Here is a 26739-nt window from a genome sequence, read left to right as displayed (position 1 = left end):
TCCCGTCTTGGTGAGTACTGGTTGCCCAGATGGCCAATACAACGCATGGGATGCGGTTGACCCCTGGTACCCTCTGCATTATTAGTTGGAATGTTCGCGGGGCTCTTGACAAAGTTAAACGTGGAGCCATACTTCAGCACGCCAAACGGGCTGGGGCTGACGTGCTCCTAATGCAGGAGACCCCCCTACTGGGTACTAATGCCATCTGACTGCAGAGATACGGGTTCCAAAACGTTTTCCACGCTGCCTTTACGAGGGGTTCACGGGGGGGGTGGCGATATTGATACACCGCAGGGTCCCCCATACACATAACAAACACTGGTCAGATACAGTGTCGATATGTCTTCCTTCGGGGCAAGGTTGGGGATGATCTTCTGACATTGGGCAGATGGTGGAGCGGCTCATGTAAATCTGGGCGGATATGCCAGAGGCGCTTACGGTGGTCGTGGTCGCTTACGGTGGTCGTGGGGACTAGAATGATGTCATGGAGCTGGGTCAGGATAGATGGAGGGGTGGGGGGGTATGGAGAGTGGTCGACCCATGAAATTGCACTCCCTAGTGACGGGGCTTGATTGGGTGGATGTCTGGAGACGCCTCCAAGGGGATAAGTGGGAGTTCACCTACCTGTCCACAGTACAGGACTTGTTCTCCAGAATTGATTACCTTTTTGTTCCCAGGGGGATGGTGAGCAGGGTGGTGTCGGCTGACATCCTGCCCAGGGGCCTGTCGAACCATTCACCAGTGGTCCTCGCGCTTCAGATGGGCCGAGGGTGTCAGCCGTGTAGGTGGCGTATGTCGATATGGCACCTGTAGAAAGATGACTATAGGGAGCGTATGAGTGAAGCAATCGATCATTATCTGAGAGTTAACGTGGGGTCAGTCTCTTGTTTTGCGACACTGTGCGAGGCACTGATACCCACATTGAGAGGGGTGGATATTGCCTGGTGTGCAGCGGCGCGTCGAGAGCGTAGGGAGGAGCTACTGCAAGTGGAGGCAGGAATAGAGACGCTGGAACGTAGGAGCTGGAAGTTTGAGGGCGCCCAGTCTGGCGGCAACTAATAGTGGCACAACAAAACTATGGGGCCCTTTTAATGGATGAAGCCCGCCAAGCCTGGCTGGTGACGCGTAGTAGAGTGTATCAATGGGGGGACAAGTTCAGCAAAATGCTGCATCGACTGTGCCAGCGTGCTTTTCACTCCCAGGCCGTGCCGGGAGTCCTGGGACTGGCGGAGGAGCCACTTACGGAACTTGCAGGAAGCTTTGCTGCGTATTATGTGGAACTCTACGCCCCGAAGGAATGCCTCTCGGCTGCTGTCATTGAGAAATTCATTGACGATTTACCGCCTAAGGTCGTGTCGGATGAGGTACGAGACTGATTGGAACAGCTGCTGACAGATGAGGAGTTGGGCACTGCTCTGGGGGAACTGAACCCCGGGAAGGCTCCGGGATCCAATGAGTTTTCCAGTGAATGTTTCAAAAAATTATTTATACAGCTGGCCCTGCATTTTAAACCAGTGATAGAGGAAGCAGTGGAGCATGGCTCGCTCCCCCCGGACCGGAGACACGCGGATGTGGTGGTATTCCATAAACTGGGTAAGCCCAGGCGAAGGCTCTGGCCAAAGCATTGGCCAACCGTCTTCTGCCTCACATTTCCACGCTGGTACACCCCGACCAGGCTGGGTTTATGCCTCAGAGGGCGACCAGGCAATATCAGGCGGGCACATGTGGCGGTGGAGGCCAGCGGGCACCTGTCGGAACCAGCTGCGCTACTTTTGGCCGATATGGACAGGGCATTCGACTCCCGAGTTGGGTGTACCTTTTTGCCTTGCTTCGGAGGCTCAACTTCGGCCTGCGCTTCCTTTCCTACTTAATGCTACTATACACAGACCTGACGGCATCGGTGCGGGTGGCGGGGGCACTCTCACGGGCCTTCTCTATCCAGCGGGGTACACAGCAGGGCTGCCCTCTGTCCCCATGTTTATTCGCGCTTGCTATGGAACCGCTTGCGGACTGGGTGCGCATTGATATCTGGGCGTGTTTTTATCGGACATACCGGCAGTGTCGTGGGAACGTAATCTGATCCCAGTGTGGGAACGCGCCCGGGAAGATCTTAAGGTATGGTCCCGCATGCCTCTGTCCTTATATGGCAGATCGCAATCTTCAAGATGGTGGCGCTTCCACAGCTCCTCTACCAATTGCAGAATCATCCATACCAAATCCCACCCCGATGGTTTAGGCAGGGGAACGCAGCGCTGGGACAGTTCTTGTGGGAGGGGGGGAAAGGTGCGGGTAGCCCTGCGCATATATTTCCTATTAACCTACTGGGGGGCTAGCGTCCTCAGATGTCCTCTCGTACTATCAAGCATCACATCTGCTGGTCCTCAATGAGTGGTGGTACGGCGATGGGGGAGACCCGGCATATGCTGTTGAGTGACAGCATACGAGACGTCATTCACTGCATACGATACTATATTCGGCACCATTGCGGGGGTCACTGCCATCGGTCACACAGGTGGTATTTCTGATTTGGAGGCAAGCTTTGTGCCGCATCGAGGGTGGAACACTTTGGCGTGTGAGACCCCCCCTTTGGGATAACAGCGCCTGCCTCAGTTAGCGGCCCTACAGGGTTTCCGGGGATGAGACGCGATAGGCATCTCCTTTCTTGGAGATGCCAGGAGGGCCAGACGCTTAAATCCTTACACGACCTGTAGAAAGAATTTGTGAGGCCCGATCCCAGTTTTACCGCTACCTGCAATGTAGGCACGCCCTCTCCCCTAGTTTAGAGGGACTGGAGTCGTTACCAGAATTTAGCCCCAAAGAGGCGAAGGTTTTCATAGGGGATCTCACAGATCGGAAAATCTCTCGCATTTACCAGACCCTAGTCAATCACTACTCCCCCACGTTACAGCGGCTTTGGAGTGCTTGGGAGGAGGATGTGGGCGCCTTGGAGGAGGAGGATTGGCCGAGGCCTTAGCAGTTGGTGCAGTTTAAGTACTTACATAGGGTCTACTTTACCAGAGTGCGCCTGTGGAAGACTGGGTTTATCGCCTCCCCATGTGCCTTCGCTGTGACCGAGAGGAGAGCACTTTCCTTCATACGGTCTGGAGCTGTATGTCTCTGGGTCGCTTTTGGAGGGGTTATATTCCAGCCTCACGGAGGTCCTGGGTTGGGAGCTCCCTCACACGCCGCAGCTGGCCTTATTACATGTCATGGAAGGGGTGGTGGGCAATTTCTATAAACGACACCTTTTACAACTGGGCTTTACCTTGGCGAAAAGGGATATTGCCAGGGCTTGGAAGGCATCTAGGGCCCCATTGGTGGCCGCATGGAAGAATGGGCAAGACTTCTGTATGGGGCTCGGTCAACCCATTTTCGTTGCCAGGGGGTGCCCGCACAAACACTACAAGATATGGAAGCGGTGGGCAGATTATAGGAGCTTTCAGTTGGACCCACCACCGGAGGTAGAGGCACGCTTGCCGGAATAATTCACACACACCCTCTTGGACTCTGGGGGAGGGGGTGGGTAGGATTGGAGGGGTTAGTATCTCCTGTTGTAATATTCAGTGGTGGACAGGTTTATGTGGATTAAGCGCAATCTGGGGAGGGGGACATGTTGGGGGGATTTACAACTATGTGTTTGGTTATCTCATGCAAAAGTCAGAGTCATTATTACTGCATGGTCGATTTGTGCAGCTGTCTCTGGAGTGCGGAGCCCTGCATTATATGTGTAACTTGACAAATAAAATTAAAAAAAAAAAAAAAACAATGGTAGTTTTTTCTGATTCTCGGTTTTGCTGCACCATATGCCTCTTTTTATTGGATAGAACCTTATAGTCCTCCGGTCTAACTCATAGGAGCAACATCCCTCGTTCAGTTGGTAATGGGAAACCTAAGACCCCTTTGAAAAACTTTGCCATCTTCTCCCAAAATGTCTGAGTTTGGGGCATTCCTGCCAAATATATAATGTGGTACCCTGACATTCCCACACTCCCAGCAACTGTTTTGGCTAAGATTATGATACGTTTGATGGAGGTGGGGCGGCATCAAATACTGTGCGTACTTGACTTTAAAATGGATTTCTCTACATCTAGGCAAGGCTTTTGGAGCATGTGTTTCTCTGTGAAGTAATTCCCATTGTTTCTTAACTATGCGTTTTTGAAAGGCTCTCTCCCACTTTAACATATATTGCCATGGTTGCTGTATTTCTGAGTAAGCACGGAGTAAAATTAAGAGACCACGCCTCTCAAACCTATTATGTAAGGCAGTTGTGCCTCAAATGGTATGCGGTCTCTGATAGCTGCTTGTTTCACTGTATGTTTTAGAACCCATTGCCTGATCTAGGCATATCATAATGTTTCCCCTATCCAAATTGAATTCCTTAAAACATAGAAGAAATTACTTGACATGTGTTGATTGAAACATACCCCATATCATTCTGCATTCTTCTGTCCTACATTTATAAAAGCTTGTTCCTGCACTGCGGGTGAAAAATCTGAGTTGAAGTGAATTGGGGTGAAGGAGGAGGGGTAAGTGGTTAGCCCTATTTTCATGGCAATCTCATCCCAAATGCACAATGTGGGATTAATTGGTTTGCTAAATTTTGCATTTAAAGGTCTTTGCTTCTTTTTCAGCCAAATAGTATCTCGGTCCATCTTAACCCACGGTTTATCAGAGTCCCCTCTGGACCATTTTGCTGCTATTTGCAGCTTGGCCACTGCATATTACAGGCATATTTCAGGAACACCCAAACTTCCCTGCTCTCTAGACTGATGTAGAAGTTTCAGTAAGATCCTAGGTCAGGGGTCTCCAGCTTTTTCTGTAGTGAGAGCTACTTCTGATCAGTGGAAATCATGAGCTATTGAAGGCCAGGCAACTCGATCATTGTTACCAGAAACCCCAACCCCAGCTTCATTGACGCCCATAGAGCCAGATACTATGCTATGGTTTGAACAAAATACTTTAGCTAGGGGCACTATGACAGAACTGCTATGTGTGTCAGTGAGTGTGGACTTTGGGGATGTATGAACGCATGCGTATTAACGTATTAGTGGGATGCATTTGTCAATCAATCAATCAAGGCATTGTAAGCGTGCTATTGACCCGTGAGGGTCTCAAGGCGCTGGGGGGTAAGCAGATCTGTTCAGCCAAAGTGCCAGATCTTGAAGGTCTTCCTGAAGGTGTTTAGGAAGGGGGCGCGTCTCATGTCTGTCAGTAGCTCGTTCCAGGTTTTGGCTGCAATGTGAGACAACGATCTTCCGCCAACTCTGGTTCTGTGGAGGCACGGGGTTTCAGCTAGTGCGAGGTTGGCAGATTGGAGGTTTCTCTTGGGTACCTGGAAGTTTATTCTATCGTTAAGGTATTTGGGTCTGTTGTTGTGTAGGCATTTGTAGACGTGAGTGAGGATTTTGGAAGTGACTCTCTTCTCCATGGGGAGCCAGTGGAGTCTCCGCAGGTGTTGGCTGATCTGTTCGTGCCAGGGAGTGCCGAGGACGAGTCTGGCCGTGGTGTCCTGTATTGTCTGGAGTTTGCGGAGTAGGGACTTGTTGATGCCGGCGTAGAGCACGTTTCCATAGTCCAGCTTGCTGGTGATGAGTGTGTGGGTGACTGTTTTTCTTGACTCCAGGGGGATCCATTTGAAGGTCTTTGGAAGAATGCAGAGGGTGTTAAAGCAGCTGGAGGTGACGGCGCTGACCTGTCGGTTAATGGCGAGTGATGAATCTGGTACGATGCCGAGGTTTTTGGCGTGTTCTGAGGGGGTTGGTGGGCTTTCAAGGGTGGTTGGCCACCAGGTGTTGTCCCATGCTGAAAGGGTGCTTCCAAGGACAAGGACTTCTGTCTTTTCGGCATTGAGTTTTAGTCTGCTTGTGGTCATCCAGACTGCGACGTCTTGCATTCCTCTTTGGAATTTGAGTTTTGCGGTGGTGGGGTCTCTGGTGAGGGAGAGGATGAGCTGGGTGTCGTCTGCGTAGGATACGATGTTGGGGCCGTGCTGTCGGATGATCGCTGCGAGGGGGGCCATGTAGATGTTGAAGAGTGTCCGGCTCAGTGATGACCCCGGTGGGACTCCACAGGTGATTTCCGTGGAGGCGGGGAGGAAGGGTGGTAGTCTGATTCTTTGGCTTCTTCTGGTGAGGAACGGTCGGATCCAGTCCAGGGCAGTTCCTTGTATGCCCGCGTCGTGTAGTCTGTCGACTAGTGTGTGGTGGGAGATGGTGTTGAACGCTGCAGACAGGTCGAAGAGAATGAGAACTGCGGAGTGGCCTTGGTCCAGGAGGGTACGGATGTCGCCAGTGGCGGCGAGTAGGGCGGGGTCGGTGCTGTGGTTGCTTTGGAATCCGGATTGGGACGGGTCGAGGACAACGTTCTCCTTGATGAATCTTGTCAGTTCCCTATTGACTGCCTTCTATGCCACCTTGGCAGCAAAGGGGACGAGCGAAATGGGCTGGTAGTTCTTGAGGTCAGATGGGTCGGCCATGGGCTTCTTGAGCAGGGGCCTGAATTATGTGCACTTCCAGTCATCTGGAAAAGTGCCTTTTGTGAAGGTGGTGTCAATGGTGTCCGCGGCCCTGTGGTAGATGTGGGGGGGGGCAGGTGTCGGTGGTGACGCCCGAGTGGATGCTTTTCATGGTCGTGGCGGTGTCCTTGGTGGTGATTGGTGTCCAGTTGGAGATGGTGTGCTGGCTGGTGTCTCTGGCGGGCAGGGGGCTAGCTGAGGCGTCTTGTGGGTGATCGACAAAGTTGTTGTAGACTGTCCCGATCTTGAGGTGGAAGTAGGGTTCCAAGCTTGTCGCAGATGTCTTGGGATGGGTTGATGTCTGTAGCTTAGCTGCGTGGTTTGGTGAAATCCTGAATGACACTGACGAGTACCTTGGAGTTGGCGGAGTTCGCGAGGATTTTGTTGTGGATGAAGTTCCTTTTGGTTGTTCTGATTTGGTTATGGCAGTCTGTCATGGCGTCCTTGTAGGTGGCGTAGTTATCAGTTATCTTGGTGTTCCTCCAGTTCTTCTCCAGATGTCTGCAGGTGCACCTGGCTTTTTTGCAATCGCTGGTGAACCAGGCGGCTTTCCTGGGGCGCTGCTTGCCGGGGTTGCATAGCAGGGCGAGCTCATCCGCGTAGTTGGCGATCCAAGTGTGGAGTCCTGTGGCTGCGATGTTTGCGTCTGATGCCCAGGTGGGGTTGTCTCGGGTGAAGGTGGAGTTCAGTTGCTCGTCTGTAACCTTGCTCCAGTTCCTTCGTGGTGGGCTGGGGGTGGTTTTGGTTCTTTGGGTTTGTCAACGGTGAAATGAACGTGGTGGTGGTTGGTCCATGGTGGTTGTGTTGTGTGGCTGAAGTGAACGATGTTGCCTGCAGCGAAGATGGGGTCGAGAGTGTGTCCCGCTCTGTGTGTAGGTGTGGTGACGAGTTGGCTGAGTCCAATGTTGGCGTGGTTGTCCCGGAGGATGGTTGAGTTGGGGTCGCTGGGGTTGTCGAGGGGGAAGTTGCGGTCTCCAATGAGTATGTAGTTCATTGCTGCGATGGCATGGCATGCAATGAAGACTGAGATGGTGGTGGCGAAGGGTTTCCGGGGCCCTGGGATTCTATAGACGAGAATTCCTCGGAGTGCATTGTTAGGGCTGGTCTGGATCTGGAAGTGCAGGTGTAAGATGGAGGGGAAGGTTTCGCTGTAGATGATGAGGCGGAGGGTGCTCTTGTGTGCGATGGCGAGTCCCCCTACTGGGTGGTTGGGGCGGTCCTTCCTCTGGACCTTGTATCCCTCCGGGATGGCGGTGTTGATGTCGGGCGGAGGTGGCGTTGGTCCATGTCTCAGTAAAGAAGGTGATGTCGGGCGATAGAGAGTCGAGTAGGTTCCAGATTTCTATGGCATGTTTGTGTATGGAGCGCACGTTGAGGATAATGCATCTTAGGGTGTATTCGGTGCAGGTGTCAAAGGTGCTTGAGATTGGGGTGGTGGTGAGGGTCTGACGGCAGTGGAGGCAGGAGAACTGGCCGTGGGTCGAGTTCGTCAAGGCCTGTTGGCAGTCTCCGAGTCTTCCGGGGTTAAGTGTGAGGAGGGCGGCAGAGACGTAGCGGTGGGAGGTCGTGGATCCAGGGTTCCTGGCGCTGGTTGCGGATGGGCGCAGACAGGCTTGCATTAGGTGCGCCTTCGGCATGCAAGCAGAGCACCCGCTGCCCGACCACATAGCGGCTGTCATTAAGTAGGGAGGAGGGCGGGACTAGAGGTAGGGAAGCAGGGTCTGTGTCGGGGAAGGGGCCGCAGGGGCAGCTGCGGCGGGAAACCAATTTAAGCTAAATCAAATTAATGAGAAATCATGAGGAATAAGGAGTAATAAAGTAATCAGTAATAAGTAGTTAGCTGGCAACAAGGAAAAGCAATTAAGCAGAGGGCGAGGGAGACACCAGGCAGGCTAGGACTGGATCACCGCTGAGGCTGGAATGGGCTTACTGGAATGGGCTGCTTGCGCGAACTCTCCTCAGGGAAGGACCCTGCATTGCGGCGATGTGGAGCTGCTGGGAAGAGTGCTGGCCTAGACCGGAGTTCAAGGTCTCACACGCGCTACCCCCGCAGTGGCCCCCATGAAGGTGGGGAGGGGGCGGAACTAGAGGTAGGGAGGCGGGAGCAGGGGCTGTGTCGGGGGAGGGGCCGCAGGGGCAGCAGCGGCGGGAAATTAAGCTAAATTAAATTAATAAAAAATCCGGAGAAATAAAATAATCAGTAATAATTAGTTAGCGGGCAACAAGGAAAAGCAAGTAAGCGGAAGGCGAGGGGGACAATAGGCAGGCTGGGACTTGATCACATCTGAGGCTGGAACAAGCTTACTGGAACGGGGTACCGCGTGAAGCCTTCTCATGGGAGGACTCTGCACTGTGGCGATGCGGCAGAGATGCGGAACTACTGGGGAGAGTGCTGGCCTAGACCGGAGGTTAAGGTCTCACACCCCCTCGCCCGCAGCAGCCGCCATTAAGTCGGGGAGGGGCGGGGCTAGAGGTAGGGAAGCGAGGGCTGTGTCGGTGGGAGGGGCCGCAGGGGCAGCAGTGGTGTTAAAATAATGCAAGCTAAATTAGATTAATAGGAATAAGGAGAAATAATCAGTAATAATCAGTTACTGGGCAACAAGGAAAAGCAAGTAAGCAGAGGGCGAGGGGGACACCTGGCAGGCTAGGACTGGATCACGAGGCTGGAACAGGCTTACTGGAATGGGCTGCCGGCGCTAACCCTTCTCAATGGAGGATTCTGCACTGCGGCTATGCGGCGGTGATGCGGAGCTGCTGGGGAGAGTGCTGGCCTAGACTGGAGGTTCTGAGAGCCTGTGTTATATGTACTTACAGCACATGACTTAACCTTTCGCCATGTGTGGCACCGTTACATGTATAACACACACATACAACAATTTGTTTTAAATGGGAGAAATATAAATAGCAGAAACATTTTTTGCAAAAATGTTCACAATGTGGAACATTTTTCTGCACTTTAAATTGGCTTGTCAATTTTCCCTCGAGGTGTTGGAATGGCGGATGGTGCTCCCCGCCGGAGTTCAGCTTCAAGAAAGAAGAAAAGCCGTATTCCAGTGTGTAAATTCATCGAACTTTGTTTCCTGAAGGACTTCGAAAAACCTGTTTATTGCCAGTGTGATTTCCCTGATGAAGGGCATGTTATACAATGCCCGAAATGCATTGGATACGCTTGAAATACAGTGCCTGATTCATATACAATTTTGAAGATACAACCATGATATGAATATGAACTGAACTTTGAAATAAACCAAATCCAAAAATGAAATAACACTGAATGAAAGTCATTGTTTGCTCTAATGACGACCATATGTGTGCCAACTAAGGGATGATACTAGAGATTCTCTAGCCTCACATTCTCAGCATTTCACCGACGTCGTTGGGCCCTCGACGCCACCTTGTTGAGCACCATTAAACCCGTAAACCACAGTAAAACGAATAATTAAACTAAAAAAAACAGCTGTGCATCTATCCAATCACTATTTCAATTATATGTACTTACAGCACATGACTTAACCTTTCGCCATGTGTGGCACCGTTACATGTATAACACACACATACAACAATTTGTTTTAAATGGGAGAAATATAAATAGCAGAAACATTTTTTGCAAAAATGTTCACAATGTGGAACATTTTTCTGCACTTTAAATTTCTCTTATTGAAAAAGAAATGAATATATTTTTTAATTATAAATATGGCATAGTGTCTACTGGCCACTGGGAGCAAGAGGCCTGCTGTTTGTAAATGCAGTACTTTGAAATGGGAGAACATTAAAATTAAGAGTTAACTTAATCATTAAGGCAACTTTTAATTTTCATTTTCTCCAATTTAAAAGCATTCAGAGACATAATGTTGTGTATAGTTTCAATATTTAGTTGACAAGGGCCTTTATTTAAGAGTTAAATACCTCAGTGCTTCAGCTGTTCACCTCTGTGACCCAGCCCCAGCGTGGGTCATAAATCTGACTGGGCACTGCTCAATATCTGGCCATGCTATCTGCTGCCTGAATATAATAATGTAAAATAAACCCAGCTTTCCCTAAACTTTTAAAGGAAAATGTGACCGTGTGCTTATATAAAAATGAACTCAAAGCTGTAAGCTACTCTGAAGATGTCTAGGAGCTTCTGGTAGTTCATACGTCTGGGAATGGCATGAATTTCCAAATAGGTATTAAAAACGTTAGTCAATTTAGCAATCAACTTGCTGGTGTATGTTTTGTAAATCCGTCTGGGTCGGATGCCTTATTGCTTTTAATAGATTTTATGACTCTAATGGGAAGTTTCAGTTTGGCTTTTTGTTCTCTTGTGAAGACGGTAGGTTTACCTGGTTCAAAAAGCCCTTTTGCTCTGTCTGTGGGCAGGTTTCTGTTGAATATAATTTAGAATACAATTTACAAAATTGTTATAATATAGCATCTTTTGTTAGAAGCCACAATGCGCTCATCTTGTCGACCTCTATGACTTGGGACATAAGGAAATTACTCACCAAAACATAGTTTATTCTTGATTGTGTGCGATGAACATGTGAGTGAAAGGTGTACTCCTGGTCTCATGTGCGTAGTTCTCTCTATACGTTTCTAAGGCCCTAAAATTGTCCATGCCCCTTCGTGGTCCTATCCTTTTGGGATCCCCATGCTAAATTAAAATCTCCTGCCACTGTTATCCCCTCTTGCCACTCTTCTCAATGTGTCTAAAAAATAAAATCTTATAATTTATTTGGGGCATAGTTATGGGTTTATTTTATATGGTGCCCACCACAGAATGTAGTGACAGTCCTTGTCTACTTTTATACCCTCTAGATCAAGGATCAAGTCTTTCTTCCTGAATATCGCTACTCCGTTAGGCTTATCTTTAGCTGTAGAAAAGAATACCGCAGGAAATGCCTTATTCCTCATTCTGTGCTGGTCTTTATTCAATAGATGTGTTTTTTGGAGGCATATGATATCAGGTCGGGCTTATCTAAGATATTTTCATATTGCCATCCTCTGAACAGTGCTGTTTAGCCCCTTAAGATTTCACCATAGAGTCGAAATATCACACTATCTGACCTATTGCAGTAGTCACCTCTGATCCGCCCCAGCCTTTTCTGCTCCAGTAATTACAATATGATCATGATCATCTATTTCTCATCCTCTCCAACCCCACAACTGAAACTGGTTAAAACTCAACTTACTTTTAACTAAACAAGTGAATACTCCGGATGTATCCTACCCATACCTGTTTTCGCTTTTACTGGAAGACGGAGAATGGCACCCATGAAATCCCGCCTCATCCTTGACCGCTATAGGTTCTGAATGCACTGGAGAAAGGGTACCCCCTTACGGCTGTATCAAACGCCTATTCATCCAGCTTAAACAGTATAAATTACTTGTATCTTCATGCCCACTGATCAAATCGTTTCAACCTTCCAAAGTTTATGGCATCTTAACGGGCACCCTGAAATTTCTCTCACTAAATGCCTGGCCCTACTTAAAAAAAAAATTTAAATAACATTTGGTGTGCTAGTTTGAAAGTGCCCAAATGGCAGTTGTGTGTCTATGAGGTATCCTGATCTGGTCGATCGTTTATTCCCAGAATCATTTGTCTTTCCATTATTATGAAGCAGCGGTCTAGGTGACTGCCAATTCTGAGTCTCACTTGTCTGGGTTGATTTGTCCTCTCTAGGTGGACTTTTGGCTTGAGTCTGCATCCCCCCAATTCCAAATTCAGATATTTTGTTGCCTCTAGTTTGTCCATGAAATTGTACTGTGTCTCCCCCACCCAGAAGCAAATGCCAAACAGGTATGCCACCTATAGCTAACTCCATTTTGCCTCACTTTTTCTGTGATCGGTTTGAAGATTAGGCATTTCTGAAGGGTAGATTTGCTGAAGGGTAGATTTGGAGATGCCCTGGAAGACCGGGCATGAGCAATTTTGAAAAGTTATTTTGCCACAGTTGATTGCTACATTTAACACTGCCTCGGGGTAATAATGGAATTTCACTATGATGTCCCGTGGACTGAGAGTCTGCTGTGTACACCTGGTTCCCACTCTGTGTGCGCTGTCGATAGTTATTTGTTTACCTGGGCATTCGAGATCATGCCCACTATTCATTCATGGAGGCCTGTGCTCTCCATGTCCTCTGCTAGGACCTTTATTCTTCATGCTTCTAGAATCTATTTTGAAGTTAGTCTATTTTGCTAAGTGCCATTGCTAATTTCTTCTCAGGAGACTGCTGGGTTTAATCTGTACATGCTTTTAACACTTCCAACGGATCCATCCTACCTTCGAACTCCACCTCTCTGACACAATTGAATAATCCTCTCAGTGCAAATCACTGAGTTTACTGTTGAGGTCTGCACGTAGGTCGTTCAAGCTCTTTTCAGTGTGTGCTTTAGGTTCCTCCCGTAACTCTTGCTTAAATGAGCAAATTCTTTCAAGCAGGTCAGCTTTCAGGATCACCAGCTCTGCCTCAGGAGGTGTTCCTGGGCCATCAGCTCTGCTTACTGTGTCCTCCGCAGCTCGATTAGACTTTCTCTTTTATTTATCTAGAAATGGTAGCAAACCCTACTGCAGTGTCTTCTTCTTGGGTATCGTCCAATTACGGAGCCCTAAAGGACTGGCCTTCCATGGGCAAGGTCGCCATGCTACTGCAGATCATTTCGCAGTATCCTGAGTTTATAACTGTCACTCGTCTAAAGGCAGGGAGAACTCTTGGGGCAAAGCAATCATTGGCATCTCATGTGGTTTTGGTCCCTTGACTCTGAAATGACATACAAGCAATGGATCTGCTCCTCGTCCTTCACAATTATTGCTACTTCTTTGCCTTTTGTCATATGGACTGTCTCCACCCTTCAGTCCACGGGCTCTGGTATCCTCTATCCTCAGGGACCAGCTTCCAGCTCTGTCTCAGGTCAGTGGGCCCCACTATCCCCTCCAGACTGACCAACTTCAAGTCACCACGGCATCATGAGTAGAAGTATGCAGTACTCTGGGGGTGGGAGGTAAGGATGTCAGGGCCCATCAATAGAAGCGACTTCAGTGGCCACTAGGGGGTCGCAACCCCCTGCCACCTCCACTGCAACTCTGCAGTCCAGACTCACCTCTCAGGGCCCAAATTCTGTCCCTCTTATGATGTGGCGTCGACCATCTTGTTGTACGGACACAACTTGCAGCAGCAGCCTCAAATTCAGTACAAAAGCCCTCTGCATAGAGTGCTGTGTAGTTCCTACTAATCTATATAGGATCTGCGTGTTTAGACAACATAAACTAAGGGATTGGTGTCCAGACTGATTCCGGATGCCCTTGAGGGATATATTAGCCTTTAGACCAGCTAGCTCACAGTGACACTAAAAGCCCCCTAACTTTACCAAGGATCAAATAGTTCCTGGCAACTATCGAACATAACATCCCTTGATCCTTCAGGGATCGTGGAAACAGTGCAGTACTTTTTGCTCAGTCACTCGTGCTCACTAAGTTTCAGAGAACCATACAGAATACAAGATGGGAATGTTTTCAATAAGCATTTATTGAAGCAGCATCATTATTGTATAAAACATGTTTACTGCGACAATCATTAGACAGAAACAGATGTAGAAGATTACAAGCACCAACAGAGTAAATAAAAGGTTGAATTCTACCATGGTGCTAAAACAGTAAACATATGCAGGCACATAGAAACATGGCAGTATTCAAGCGTACTCCTACTATGCAGAACCTGCCTAAGTACACATAAATGTACCTAGCATGTATGTGGGTGTAAAGCGAAGAATTCCCATTGGAAAGAGCCAACCCCATTACCTGATGGGAGAGAATGAAGGACCCCGTCTTGGTCTCGAGTTGGACACCCCTCAAGGGATGTTAGACCACTGCATGTTGTAGCTTCTACAGGCCGGGACCCGTGTCTTATGTCAGTGTTCGGTATGGTTCTTTTTACCAAAAAGACAGCCTTGGGGTTCCATAACACAATCAATATGTTGTGAATAAGATTAGGCAAATGACCCTAGAACAATGCCTGCAATTATGCAAAGTTGTTCTTTTGCCCAATGTTGAAGATGACCATGACTTAGTATGTTAATGCTGTGATGTACGTCATGTCCAGGGAGACTTTTCTAAGAAACCTCATGCATAATAAATGAGGCTAGTTTCCAAGAAACTGATCGACATTTATTCAGCACATAACGGGGTAAAAGGTCAATGCTAGAAGCGTTATGCAGAGCAAGGTAGGACTGATGTAGGTAAAAGGTTATGTTTTGTCATGTAGCTACCTGGCCTACATTGGGGTTCATAACGAGTCTAAGTGACTCTCCTTATTTCAGTGCTTGTAGGCAGCCTCTGTGGCTTAAATTGTGATCAGATTTAGTGGTTTCACAACTGCACAGCTTGGCACCCAAGGGAAGCTTGTCCTCCCAATCAGCTACCATAGCCATGCCCCTTGTTTTCATGTTTTCTAGCACTGTAAAGTAACAGTGTACATGGTGCCATTTATCAACCTTGAAAAGATGAAGACTAAATCTTCTCTGCCTGAGGTTAGATTTGTGGTCAGTAGATGGCCGCAGTGAACACCAAACTCACGAGCCATCTTGTCAACTTCAGTGGATTTATCAGCTATTCTGTAGGTAACAGGGTAACTAATTTTCAAGGAGGAAACTGTGGGAGATTTACTGGCCACAAATGCAGAAACAAGGAAGTTAAGAAGAATCCAGTGTATAGTGCTTTACTTTGAATAATATCATTGTTTTTCACCCTCAGTAGACCTGCTGAGTAGGCAACTTGGATTAAAAAAAAAAAACACAGCAACCCGGTAAAGTTCTGAGGCTAGAAAGTATTGAACAACTTGAGTCAGCGATGTGGCAGATTAGCTAATCCCTAAATCATGGTGTAAATCCAGCCAATAACTTGTGTAGTATCTTGTGCTCTAATGCCAAGCAATGTAAGGTGAAGCTGAACAGAACGACGTCCAGAGAGTACTCAGTAGCTATGTTGAAGCTTATAGAACATGTGCAGACCACCCCATGGTTTGCTGCAGTGAGAGTTACTTCCTTTGGGTTTAATTTGATAGCATGCACCAATATTTTGTGGGAATCTCCTGTATGACAGTGGGTGTGGCACATAATGTTTCTGTGTCTTTCACTTTCAGAGCCTGAAACTGTTGATAAGGCACAGAGTTCCTCTGCAAAGACAGAGATTCCTTCTGAGGAACATGCACATCCTTCTTTAACAACCACCTCTTCAGGCCCTAAAGAATCCGGTAAGATGTATACATAATGCACACTTTAAAAATCTAATCCTTTGAAGTCATTTTAAATAAACCAGGTGAATCATTTTCGTAATAAAAGTAAATAGTGGAGTTTTGATACAGTTGCACCTTTGTATATAAATGAAGTTAAGGATAGTACTGTTAAACAACTGGACCAAGACTCTACAGCAGGGGTCTCCAAACCGGTCCTGGAGGGCCGGATCTGTGCCAGATTTTTAAAATTACTACATGTATTTCAATGGGGATATCCAAAAAATCTGGCATGGATCCGGCCCTCCAGGACCGGTTTGGAGACCCCTGCTCTACAGTAATGCCCACCCAACCACACCCGAGAACCTCAATGTCGAAACCAAGCTCTTCAATAAATGGCTGACCGACTGCGCCAACTGCAGTGCTCCCACCAGAAACTAGACCTACAAACGAACAAATGACCCAGCTGGTACACGAATGTCATGCCACTGCAAACAACTTAAGCGAAAATGAAGACTTGACAAAAACACCACCACAAGATCCACATACATAACAGCCCTCAACCTCTACCAACAACTACTACGAGATGCAAAGAAAAACGCCCTAAATCTCTGACTTAAAGGAAGCTCCAACAATGGCAAAGCACTCTTCACGACAAGGAGTTCTCCAATCCCGCAGCTGCCAACTACGACGTCATCCCATCCCGAGCACTCTTCAAGGACCTCTCAAACTTCTTCGAACATAGATTGCCAAGCACAAACACCCTCGACCAGCTGGACATCTCCTTCTCCAGTATTGAATCTTTCATAGATTCACATGCTTGTATCTTCCTGGTGGGAGTCTCACAGTAAAAGAATAACCATAGCAGTAAAAGAAAAAACTACATAGAAAACCCATAGGGAAGTATATAGTTTGGTAGCTTATCATCATTATTATGTGGTCCAAACAACAACCAATCAGCTGCCAGCCCTGAGATCACAATCTCCAGCAGAGCCAGCATACCTCAGATTTCAAACTGCCGTCATGTGAGAAGGTGTCTCCCTGAGCACTACTCAGTTTTTGGTTACTTGGTGAACTTTTGACCTATCTACAGTTTTGGATTGAGGTACTGTTTTTCCTCTATTTCTTCACCATGTCTGATAGCTCTAAGAAGAGGCTTTTCAGACCTTGCAAATGGTGTGGGAAGGCCAGGTTATATTCTGAGGACCCTGACAAAGAACGCTTATACCGCCTTTACCCTAAGCACGTCCCCAAGGAGTGCAAACACTGTCGCACTTTCTCAGCTAAAACCCTGAAAGGCAGAGAAGCTTGCTTGTTAATATGGCTTCAGAAAAAGAAAACTACCTCAAACTCTGAGTCTGATGAAGAATCTAAAGGTCACTCCTCTTCTAAACATAAGAGGGAGTTGTCTGAGGAAAAAGTTGAGGTGAAGAAACATAAAACAGAAAAATCTAAAGCCAAAGAATCATTGTCCTCTTCTTTACCTCATACACCCCTCAGAAAGCCTTCAGAGACGAAGGCTCTGTCGTCGCTCCGGTTAACGAAGACCAGAGTATCTTCCGTCACGACGCAGACAAAGACATCGACGACCTCGACGTCAACCACGGTGTCTACAGCATCTACAATGAACATAGCGTCGACGCCGGGACCGTCGACGACACTGTCAATGACGAGTGCACAAAGCTTGTCGACTGTGGTCCTAATAACACCGTTGTCTCTCTCGTCGACTGGTGTTCCATCCATGGCAAGTTTCAAATCGCCGATGACGAGATCCACCATCACAATAAAGAGATTTCCTCCGTCAACTGGCTTGTTGACGGACAAATAAACCGAATTCACTACATGGACCAAGATTTTGCCACTTCCCCCTTCTAAACTACTGGATTTTCAGGAGTCAAAAGATGGAGTGGCTTATAGTCCCTCGCAACTCCAAATTGAAAGCCAGGAGACAGATGAGGAGGAAGTCCAGGAAGTTCAGGAAGAACTGTTGTTTAAAGATACCCAGTTCAAGGCTCCAAAAGGTATGAATCGTTCCAGTAAGCCTATGATAACGACGAAGAAGAGGTGGATAATTTCAGAGAAGACGCAATAGCCATGCCGACCTCCCAGGTCTCCGACTTCAGACATATGATTAACGACTACTATCGTTGTTTCCCAGATGACAATACCCCTGCCTCCAACACCACAAGTGTACCACAGCAGGTGGTTCAGAATCCGGTGGTTCAACCTCCACCTCAGATGCAGACAGTGCGTACCCCTAAAATAATAACAATTCGAGATGACTGTGGAAAGCGAGCAAGAGGAGCAGCCAGAGGAAGGAGAATTACTGCAAGACGATCCTGGGGTTGATAAATGGGATCAATATGTTATTCCTTCACCAGTACCATCGCCATCTCCGTAAACTCACCACCGGAAGACATCGGTGGCTTTCATGACTTAATGGAGAAAGCTTCCAAAAGGTTCAAACTTCCTTTGCAGGGTAAAGGAAAATTAGTGTTTCCTATATGACTTTAAGGAAACTTTGAGAAAATCTATAAGGACAATACCAATCATCAAACACATCTGGGTTGAAGGGCTGAAGATTATGAAAAATCCGGCCCCGGTCGCAGCCTCAATTCCTAGGATCTAGAAAAAGTATTTTGCCCCCGAAACATCACCAGCGTGCCTGATTGGTCATCCCCGACCTGAATCGGTAGTTATGCAGGCGGCGCAGAGACGCTCCAAGTACCCGGCCTCTACTTTGTCAGCTACTCCTGACAAGGGAAAAAAGATGGATGGCGCAGGGAAGCACTTTGCAGTGTTGGCAGTGGCTTCTATCAACGCCACAAATGCATTGGCACTTGTCAGCTGATATAACCGACATATGTGGTCGGACATCGCTCCACTTTTGTCTCATCTTCCTGAAGACAAGAAAGAAGAGGCGGCTATGATTCTACAAGAGCTGCTTCTGAGTCCATCAACATAGCCATGGACATCTCAGCAATCGGATTCAGACAGATGGCGGAAGCTGTAGCGCTTCGAAGACCAGGTTGGCTTAAGGTTACATCTTTCAGGCCCAAAGTCCAGGCAAAGATCATGGACATGCCCTTTAATGGGGAGAACCTTTTCGGAAAGCACATAGATGATGCGTTGTAAGGAATAAAAGCAGACACCACAAAAGCCTTAGGTTTTCCTACAACAAGGAAGATTTCAGTCTTGTCTTGGAAGAGGATCAGGAGGCCAGTTCAATCAAAGATCCTCCTTTCAATCTAACAGGTATCAACCTTATCAGCAGGCATACCGTCAATACTCCAACAACCAGCAATTTCGCACCTCTAACACCTCTTACCAGCAGCAGTCTAGAAGAAAGCCTGCTGCGAGGCACAGGACTCCAATAGGAGACAGTGACGATATCCAGGCACCGTCCACCTTGCCACACCCCAATCAGTTCCATTACCTCTTGCTATTATTATCGGTGGCTGTTAATACCATCGGACAGATGGGTGTTGGATATTATACATCAAGGCCACACCCTAGAGTTTATACAAAAACTTCCAGCACGTCATCCGATTCACATGAATCATAAATATCTCTCAGCACTCAAGGCAGAAGTCTTGGCCCTCATTGTGAAAGGAGCAATAGAGGAGGTTCCAACTCAACAGCAATGGAAAGGATTCTACTCGCACTTTTTCCTCATAAGATAAAAGCAGTCCACCAAATGGAGGCAGGTAATGGATCTCGGAGACCTGAACAAATATATCAAGAACATTTTGTTTCTTATGCTGTCCCTACAAGAGATTCTCCGAATGTTGCGCAGAGGAGATTACATGGCATCGTTCGACCTTTTAGATGCCTATTTTCATATTTCGATTCACATCAAACACAGACAGTATCTACGATTCACGGTGGCGGGGTACCACTACCAATTCAAGGTGTTACCCTTCGGTCTCAGATCCGCACCAAGGGTATTCACAAAATGCATGGCGCCGGTCGCGGTGCACTTAAGACAGCAAGGCCACCAGATATATCCTTATCTGGACGACTGGCTCATAAAAGGTGCATCATTCCAGGACGCACGGCAATCCCTAGAATGCTGCATGTTTTTGTTCCAAAGTTTAGGACTGCGGATCAACATGGAAAAGTCTTCCCTCATGCCAGCGCAGTCGCTTCAGTTCCTACGAGCCAAATTACAAACTCAAGAAGCAAAAGCGTACCCCTCGGAAGAGCGCAGGCAAAAAATCATGGAGCTGACAGCACAATTAAAATCAAAAAGGTTCACTTCTGTACGAGTCTTCAAATCATTGCTGGGAATGATATCATCCTGCATTCCATTAGTCCCCAATTGTCGACTTTGCATGCAGCCGCTGCAAAAACTTCTTGACAAGCAATGGGTACAAGAAAGTGCTCGGTCTTGACTTGACCACCATTACATCCTGGTAAATATTTGCTTAATTTACCACTGCTGCTTTTTTAACATTGGTGGAGCGAGCATAAAACAGAATAAATATTTTCCTGCTCCCTCACCCAATTTTATTCTCACCGAGCACTTTCCTTCACTTGCACTGCAAATCAGTCACTCTCATCTTTTCACTGATGAGTGGCCTGTGACACTCTAAACCATACTGGTCGCCACTAGGTTTACAAGAGGTGTTTACATCTTACCGTCCATCTGAAACCAGTGGTGTACCTTTTATATGGTTAACAGGAATCCCGAATGATGAAGGGCGGTTCCGAGTGGTGACTGATGGGTATCCTGTTCGGGATCACAAGGTACCTATCGATGTTTTCCTTATTTTAATGTAGGGATTAACACTGACCTCTCTAGTTTAATGTACCACATTTAGACTTTATGTTTAGACCCTTTGACACTTTTGTGTTTTATATGTTACTTAGGGAAAGTGTCTCTGCACTGTCTCTAAACTCCCTTAGGCCCCCCTTACCTTAGTGTTTTTTCAGGGCATGTATCTCTACATGGTCACTCAATGTATCACTCTTCCAACTTCCATATCCTGGTGGCAAAACTATTTTGCTTTCTTCCTCACTCGTCCTCTGGCAACCTATCTTCCAGACGAGAGATCTGTCCCCCGTGGGATGGTGTGTTGCAGTGCATACCGTATCTGGAGGTATCGAAAGGTTTCTGTTGACTCCAGATCATATTCCCTTTGGAGGTCGACAAATGGTTAACCATCCCTGTGTGCCCACAAGCCTCTTACTCCCGAAAGAACAATAAGGTCCTACTTATCAAAAGCTGGGTGTTTCGCCAGAAGACAGAGTCCCAAAACATAGTGGCTCGGGTGATCTTATCTCGCCACCCCAATGCTGCTGCTGTCGTTGCATGCCATATTCTCATGGTCTTAGCGGTTGGGGTGGCCTTTGGAGTTTCACTTTTCCCCCCATAGATGTCCCTAAGGAGTCCTTCTGGTTGCATATTATGCCTGTCCCCATCCTATAGGCCAGTTCGTTCTGTCCTAGATGAACCCAGTGGTTGACCTCCATGAGTTGCGCCGCCCAGTAATACAACTGTAGCGCCGGGAGAGCTATCCCTCCATGGTACCAGGTCGTTGTCAGTTTTTTCAATCCTATCCGCGTTGTCCCTCCTTCCCAAAGGAGCATCTGCACCTCCGCTTCTACCGCTCGAAAATATGCAGGGTAAACTAGTTATACGTTTTGTAAGATATACAGAAAACAGGGCAGTTCCATCATTTTATATAAGGAAGCTTTCCCTAGTAGCAACATGGTTAAAGTCTTCCAGTGTTGCACATCATCCCTAAGGTGATGCAAGGAGGGCTCCAAATTGCGCTCATGAAAAATCACAGGGTCGCTAGTAAAGTAGATGCCCAAGTATTGAAATCCCTCTGTCTCCACTCTTGCGGTATATGACCTTGGAAGTCACTGTTCCAGGCTACAAAGGACATATATCAGCGACTTATCCCAATTTATTGTATATCCTGAATAATTTTGATAAAGGGTGAAAATATGAAATATCCTGTGCTGGGAGGAATGGGGGTTTGCCACGTATGGAAGGATATTGTCTGCCTACTGGGAGATCTTATCCTCCAAGTCTCAAACCATCTAAGCCCCCTAATCAACGGATCTTCCAGTATCCACACTGCCAACGGCTCTAGAAGCAAGACAAATATCAGCAGGGAGAAAGCACATCCCTGTCTCGTGCCTCTCTTTAATGTGAAGACCGCCGAATTCCCTCTGTTTATCGTTACTTGTGCTAAAGGGTCCGTGTATAAAAGCTAAACATTTTGGACCAAACCCAATTCTCTCAAAGACCGCGAATAGGTAAGGCCACTTTATCATATTGAAGGCCATCTTAGCATCTAATGACACCCCAACAGCCTCCTATTGGACATATTTCACCCTTCCCAACTCTCCATTTAGGCGTCTCACGTTATGCGCGGTGTTCCTTCCAAGCGTGAATCCTTATTGATCAGGATGAATCAACGTATTGAGCACTGGAGCTAATCGGGTAGTCAGCACTTTAGCTAAAATCCTAAACTCAGCATTCAACAGGGAAATCGGTCTGTAAGAAGCACAACTCTCCGGGGGTTTCCCAGTTTTATGTATTACAACTATGTTGCCCAGTCTTTGATTATCCGGTAGTTTCCAGAGTTTGAGACTTTCTTGATACATTCTCAGTAAATATGGGGTAGTCTTGGAGGCAGTTAACTTATTCAATTCAATCGGGAGGCCATTTGGGCCCTTTTCATAGCTTCAAGTGCTTTAATGGCCTGCATCTCTTCACTTTCAGTAAGGTCTGTCTCTAAACTCGCTCAATCGGCAGCCTCTAATGAGGACATTGCCAAAGTGAGCGCCAGCTGTTGCGCATCAACCGCTGTAGTTTGTGAGGACTGTGTATACAGCTGTTTATAATATGCTGCAAAGGTATCAGCTATCCCCTATCTATCACTAACCGGCACCCCATCGTCTGCGATAATCTCAAACACCCATTTAGAAGCTGTTTCTCACGTTTCTAACCACGCCAGGAACTTTCCCACTCTATTGCCTACCTCTTATAGGCGATGTAAGGTTGCTTGGTGCTTAGCTCTGGCTGCCTCTCCGGCAATGTATATAGTCTTTCTGTTTAACCTGCAGTCTATGCCGGCCAACTGTGTGGTCTGACAGTAGCAGTTCAGACTCCAGTTCCTGGATCTCTCTTTCCAACGTTACTAGCTGCGTTGATATCTTCCTATTATGGCCCGCTATCATGGCCTATTATCACTGCATTTTCTGCCTCCCGTACGACCTGGGCCGACTCTACCAAACCCTAATTTTCATCAAAATAATGGCCCATGGTCTTTTGCAGGCTGGTTCGGATGTTTGGCACTTTAAGGTACCATGGATTAAGTGACATCACACTGTTCCCCGGATGGAGGTTTTCTACCATAGATTGCATATAGCGGGAAGTGATCCGAGATCCCTCTCAGGAGGTGTCTCACCTCAGCGAATGTCGGAAGCTATCCAGCTAGCCGGAATAGATAGTCAATTCATGATAGACTGCCATGTGCACCAGAGTGAAAGGTATACTGGCGGATTAGTGGATTGCGCACCTGCCACATTTCTACCAGGCCCATTGCGGACAAAATGTCAGCTAGGGTCTTTCCAGTGGGGTTGTTGCGTGTTTATCTAGGTTCCTGATCGATACTGCGACCTTATGCCCCTATTCGGCTATAAATCCATTTATTCCCTATATTGGCATAACCGTTCAAGTGCGATTTTCAGAAAAGTCATCTCTGGCCTCACACGAACAGAGCCACATTCCAGCATAGTTCTCTGCCACTTCCTTTGCAACCAATTAGTGCAATGACAGAGCAGAAGTCACTATCTGATATTCCTAGATTAACACTCCGAGTTCTTCAACAAGATAAAAACTCAGCAAACCTGGAAATCCCCGCTTGCTGTGTTTTGATTAGTAATGGAACTCTAATGAGCAACTGATAACTATCACTTCCTAGTGACATCTTTAATTGACGTCTTATGTCCAGCAAACTTGCGTCAAACCCGGCACCTGTCAGGTATAAATATTACCAACGTTGCCTTAAGCAATGTGAGCTGAAAGCTGTCGTGCTGTTGTAAGCTGCCGTGCACCCTGTTGTGCATCCCATTGCTGCTGCAGGCAGTACGCTGCTGCTGTTGTCCCTTGGTGGTGAAGCTACTGATACCATTATCGCTGCTAAAGCGCGAACGATGGTGCAGTACGCTTAGGAGCTGAACAGCCGTCCCTCTGCGAAAGAAGCCCAGCAGATTCCAGCTGCCGCGGACGCTGTCCCCCGCCTCCTCCTCCCGACGCGCTGAAGAAGAGCCGCTGCCTTTCTCCTGCAGAGAAATCCAGCTCCAGCGTTTCCGGTCTGCCCTCGCGGGTGGCTGGGATATTGAGTGCCCCTTGAAGGAAATACCAGACTTCCATCATTCTATTCAGAGGTATGGTGTTGACTAAACCCTTAGATGAGAATTCTTGAAGCAAACCTTGGCAAAACCAACTTACCTTAAAGCTACTTACTTACTCCCCTTCCACGTGTTAGGCTTAGGTCAGGCACACTGGGGTAGGCTTAGTTAGAAGCACCAGTTGAGTATTTTAGCCTAATGTATATATGACTGTATATATGTTTTATTACTTTTAAACCATTGTATGGCTAAGAAACCATATCAATGCTTTTACAGTTCTATTTCGCAATCCTTATCTTACTGTACGTACTTTTTATAATAACAAGTCTTGCAATTGTGGCAATACATTTCTCTTGTACGAGAAGAAAGACTGTTCAATAAATGTTAACCCTTTATTGACAAACGCCCGTCTCTCTATTCTCTACATCTCGTGAAAGTAAACTGCACTAAACTGACTGAGTGAAATACATGTCTATTGTTTCACACGACCCTAGAGATTGACTCTTGATCTGAGGAGCAAAGTTGTCATGTTGCACGGTTGTTGGAAAACTGAATCCCTTCTTGTCTGTGCCAGGGAAGCTGATCACTTCCCATGCAGAGAAGAAAGTTTCCAGTGACCTCTGAGCTAGTTGGTAACACACCCAATTAAGTTTAGCATAGTCAGTGGAGGCCTGGAATATCCGCAGTTCCACGTCGATACTACTGTTTATGTTATTCCAATGCGCAGGGCCTAGTGGGAAACTAGGAACTACACTACATGGCGCCCAAACGTTTGGTAAGGCGATAAACTAACGCAAGACGGTAGAGTAACTCAGTCGTGCATATTTCACACAGACCCCTTTCTCCCGTAAATACTCCAATAGACGTCTGGAGTGGGTGAAAGGTTAAAATCCGCCCGACCTTAGTAGGAAGAGATTCCTATGTAAAGCTCTGGTTTATTCAACGTTGAAGGATACAGTGTTCCAAAATATTGTGCACCTAATCTTTGTCTCCTTGGAGACCAACTCTGTAAAGCCTGCATTTATAAAAACTGACAGACAGTGAAGAAGAAAGGGAAACAGTTAGACTGGCATCCCTACTAATAGAGGAGGACTCGAATCTCCTACAGACTGACCCAGATGCAATAATCATCCCGGTCCACTTAAGAAAGTCTATAACTTTAAAACTTATAGAAAACGGACTGACACCACAAGGTGGTACAGTAATTTTCGTGATAGAGGCTCACGAATATCGGCAGACAGAGGTATTCTATTCATGGATAAACTTTCCAGCGGCAAACGCTACAACAAAAGAGTTTCACTATTAGAAAATAGAGGAACCTCCGGAAGAGTACGCTCTTTTCGAGGAGATTGAAATTCCACTTAAATTTCAAGAGCACCTGCTCTGGTTTAATGGCGCCCTAAAACATAAAGATCACATAACCAGGCTCGGTCCACTAGGTAGACCAGGAGCAACGTGGCCGGTTCTAGCCAGCTACACACCACATCCGGACATTGTAAAAATGTCAAAGGAAGAGCTGTTAGTACAGCTAAAAACACTAATTAAAATACATAGGCAATTAGTCCAATATGTAATGCGGACTGCAACAGTCCAACCAGCTGTTAATGTACCACAGCTGACCCCTCATCAGGGGAACACTAATAAAATTACACCACAGAACATACAGTCATGTCTTGGTAAAACACCCGTAAAACGGGAACAAATTCCTTTCTGGTTAGCACAGAAAATCACTCAAATAGAGGCAGTATTTCCTGATACTACCCCTATTGAGAAACACAGAATCTTGACCATCTGCCTTCCTATGGGAATCGCACCACACGTGGAGGACTGTGACACTTGGGGTACAGTCTTTGCTTCCATTTACACGAAAACACACGGTGTTCCGTCTATGGCGGTAATACCAGAAGTGCTAAAAAAGATTCAAAATGAATACGGTCCAGAGCCCGCTTTAAATCTAGGTATGAAATTACTGAAAGACTTCAAGCAGGTCTCGGCTATATTATTAGCCAATATAAAAGGAGAAGCTGCATCTGTGGCGATTCGCCAAAAGTTGAAGGAAACAGTTATAGAAGATCCTGTTGAGCTTGCAAAAATCATAGAAAAATGCTATGAAGAATTAGGTAGAGACAGCTTGGGTGGGAAACCGGTAAAGCCCCAACTGCTCGAAAATCCTGAAAAATTATTTATTAAAAATAATTTAAATACTCCTACAAAGAGCTGGGATGGAAATAAACAATCCACTCCCAAGGAAAAAGTTTTCCAGTCCAGAGGAAGGTCTCCTCGACGGAGGGAAAGAACCCCGACTCGAGAACGCCAGTCTCCCCAGAGGGAGCCCTCTGAGAAAAGATATAACCTTAGAAATAGGGATAATCTGAAAAAACCTGATAGATATCAAAGTATTGATACACGTCCCTCTCGATCTTTTCCACAGAATTCGGAAAGAAGAGGACGGTCAGACCCAGGAGAGCACACCAAGTCCAAAGACAAGGAACCTGCTCAGAGTAAAAAATCTCAATTTCAGAAAAAGAAGGTAGCCAGTATTAGAGTAATCAACAATGCCGAGAATACTGAGGACACAGTTGAAAAACGGGGAGTGGGCATTGACAATGTTGGACAGTGCAGCAGAAATCAGTATAGAGCGCAAGA

The 26739-nt window shown here is 46.9% G+C and overlaps 1 protein-coding gene across 1 annotated transcript in view; it reads left to right on the top strand.

The window, feature by feature from the left end:
* CC2D1B (coiled-coil and C2 domain containing 1B) overlaps positions 1-26739 on the top strand; it is a 555234-nt gene that overhangs the window by 231143 nt on the left and 297352 nt on the right. The window contains exon 10 of the mRNA XM_086925080.1: positions 15631-15741. Coding sequence (XP_086781206.1) covers positions 15631-15741 — 111 coding nt within the window. The remainder of the gene's footprint in view (positions 1-15630; positions 15742-26739) is intronic.

This window comes from Lissotriton vulgaris, chromosome 1_1 (genome assembly GCF_964263255.1).
Source record: "Lissotriton vulgaris chromosome 1_1, aLisVul1.2, whole genome shotgun sequence".
Lineage (NCBI taxonomy): Eukaryota > Metazoa > Chordata > Amphibia > Caudata > Salamandridae > Lissotriton > Lissotriton vulgaris.
Note: the sequence above shows the minus strand (reverse complement) of the source record. Positions and strands in the feature narration are given on the sequence as shown.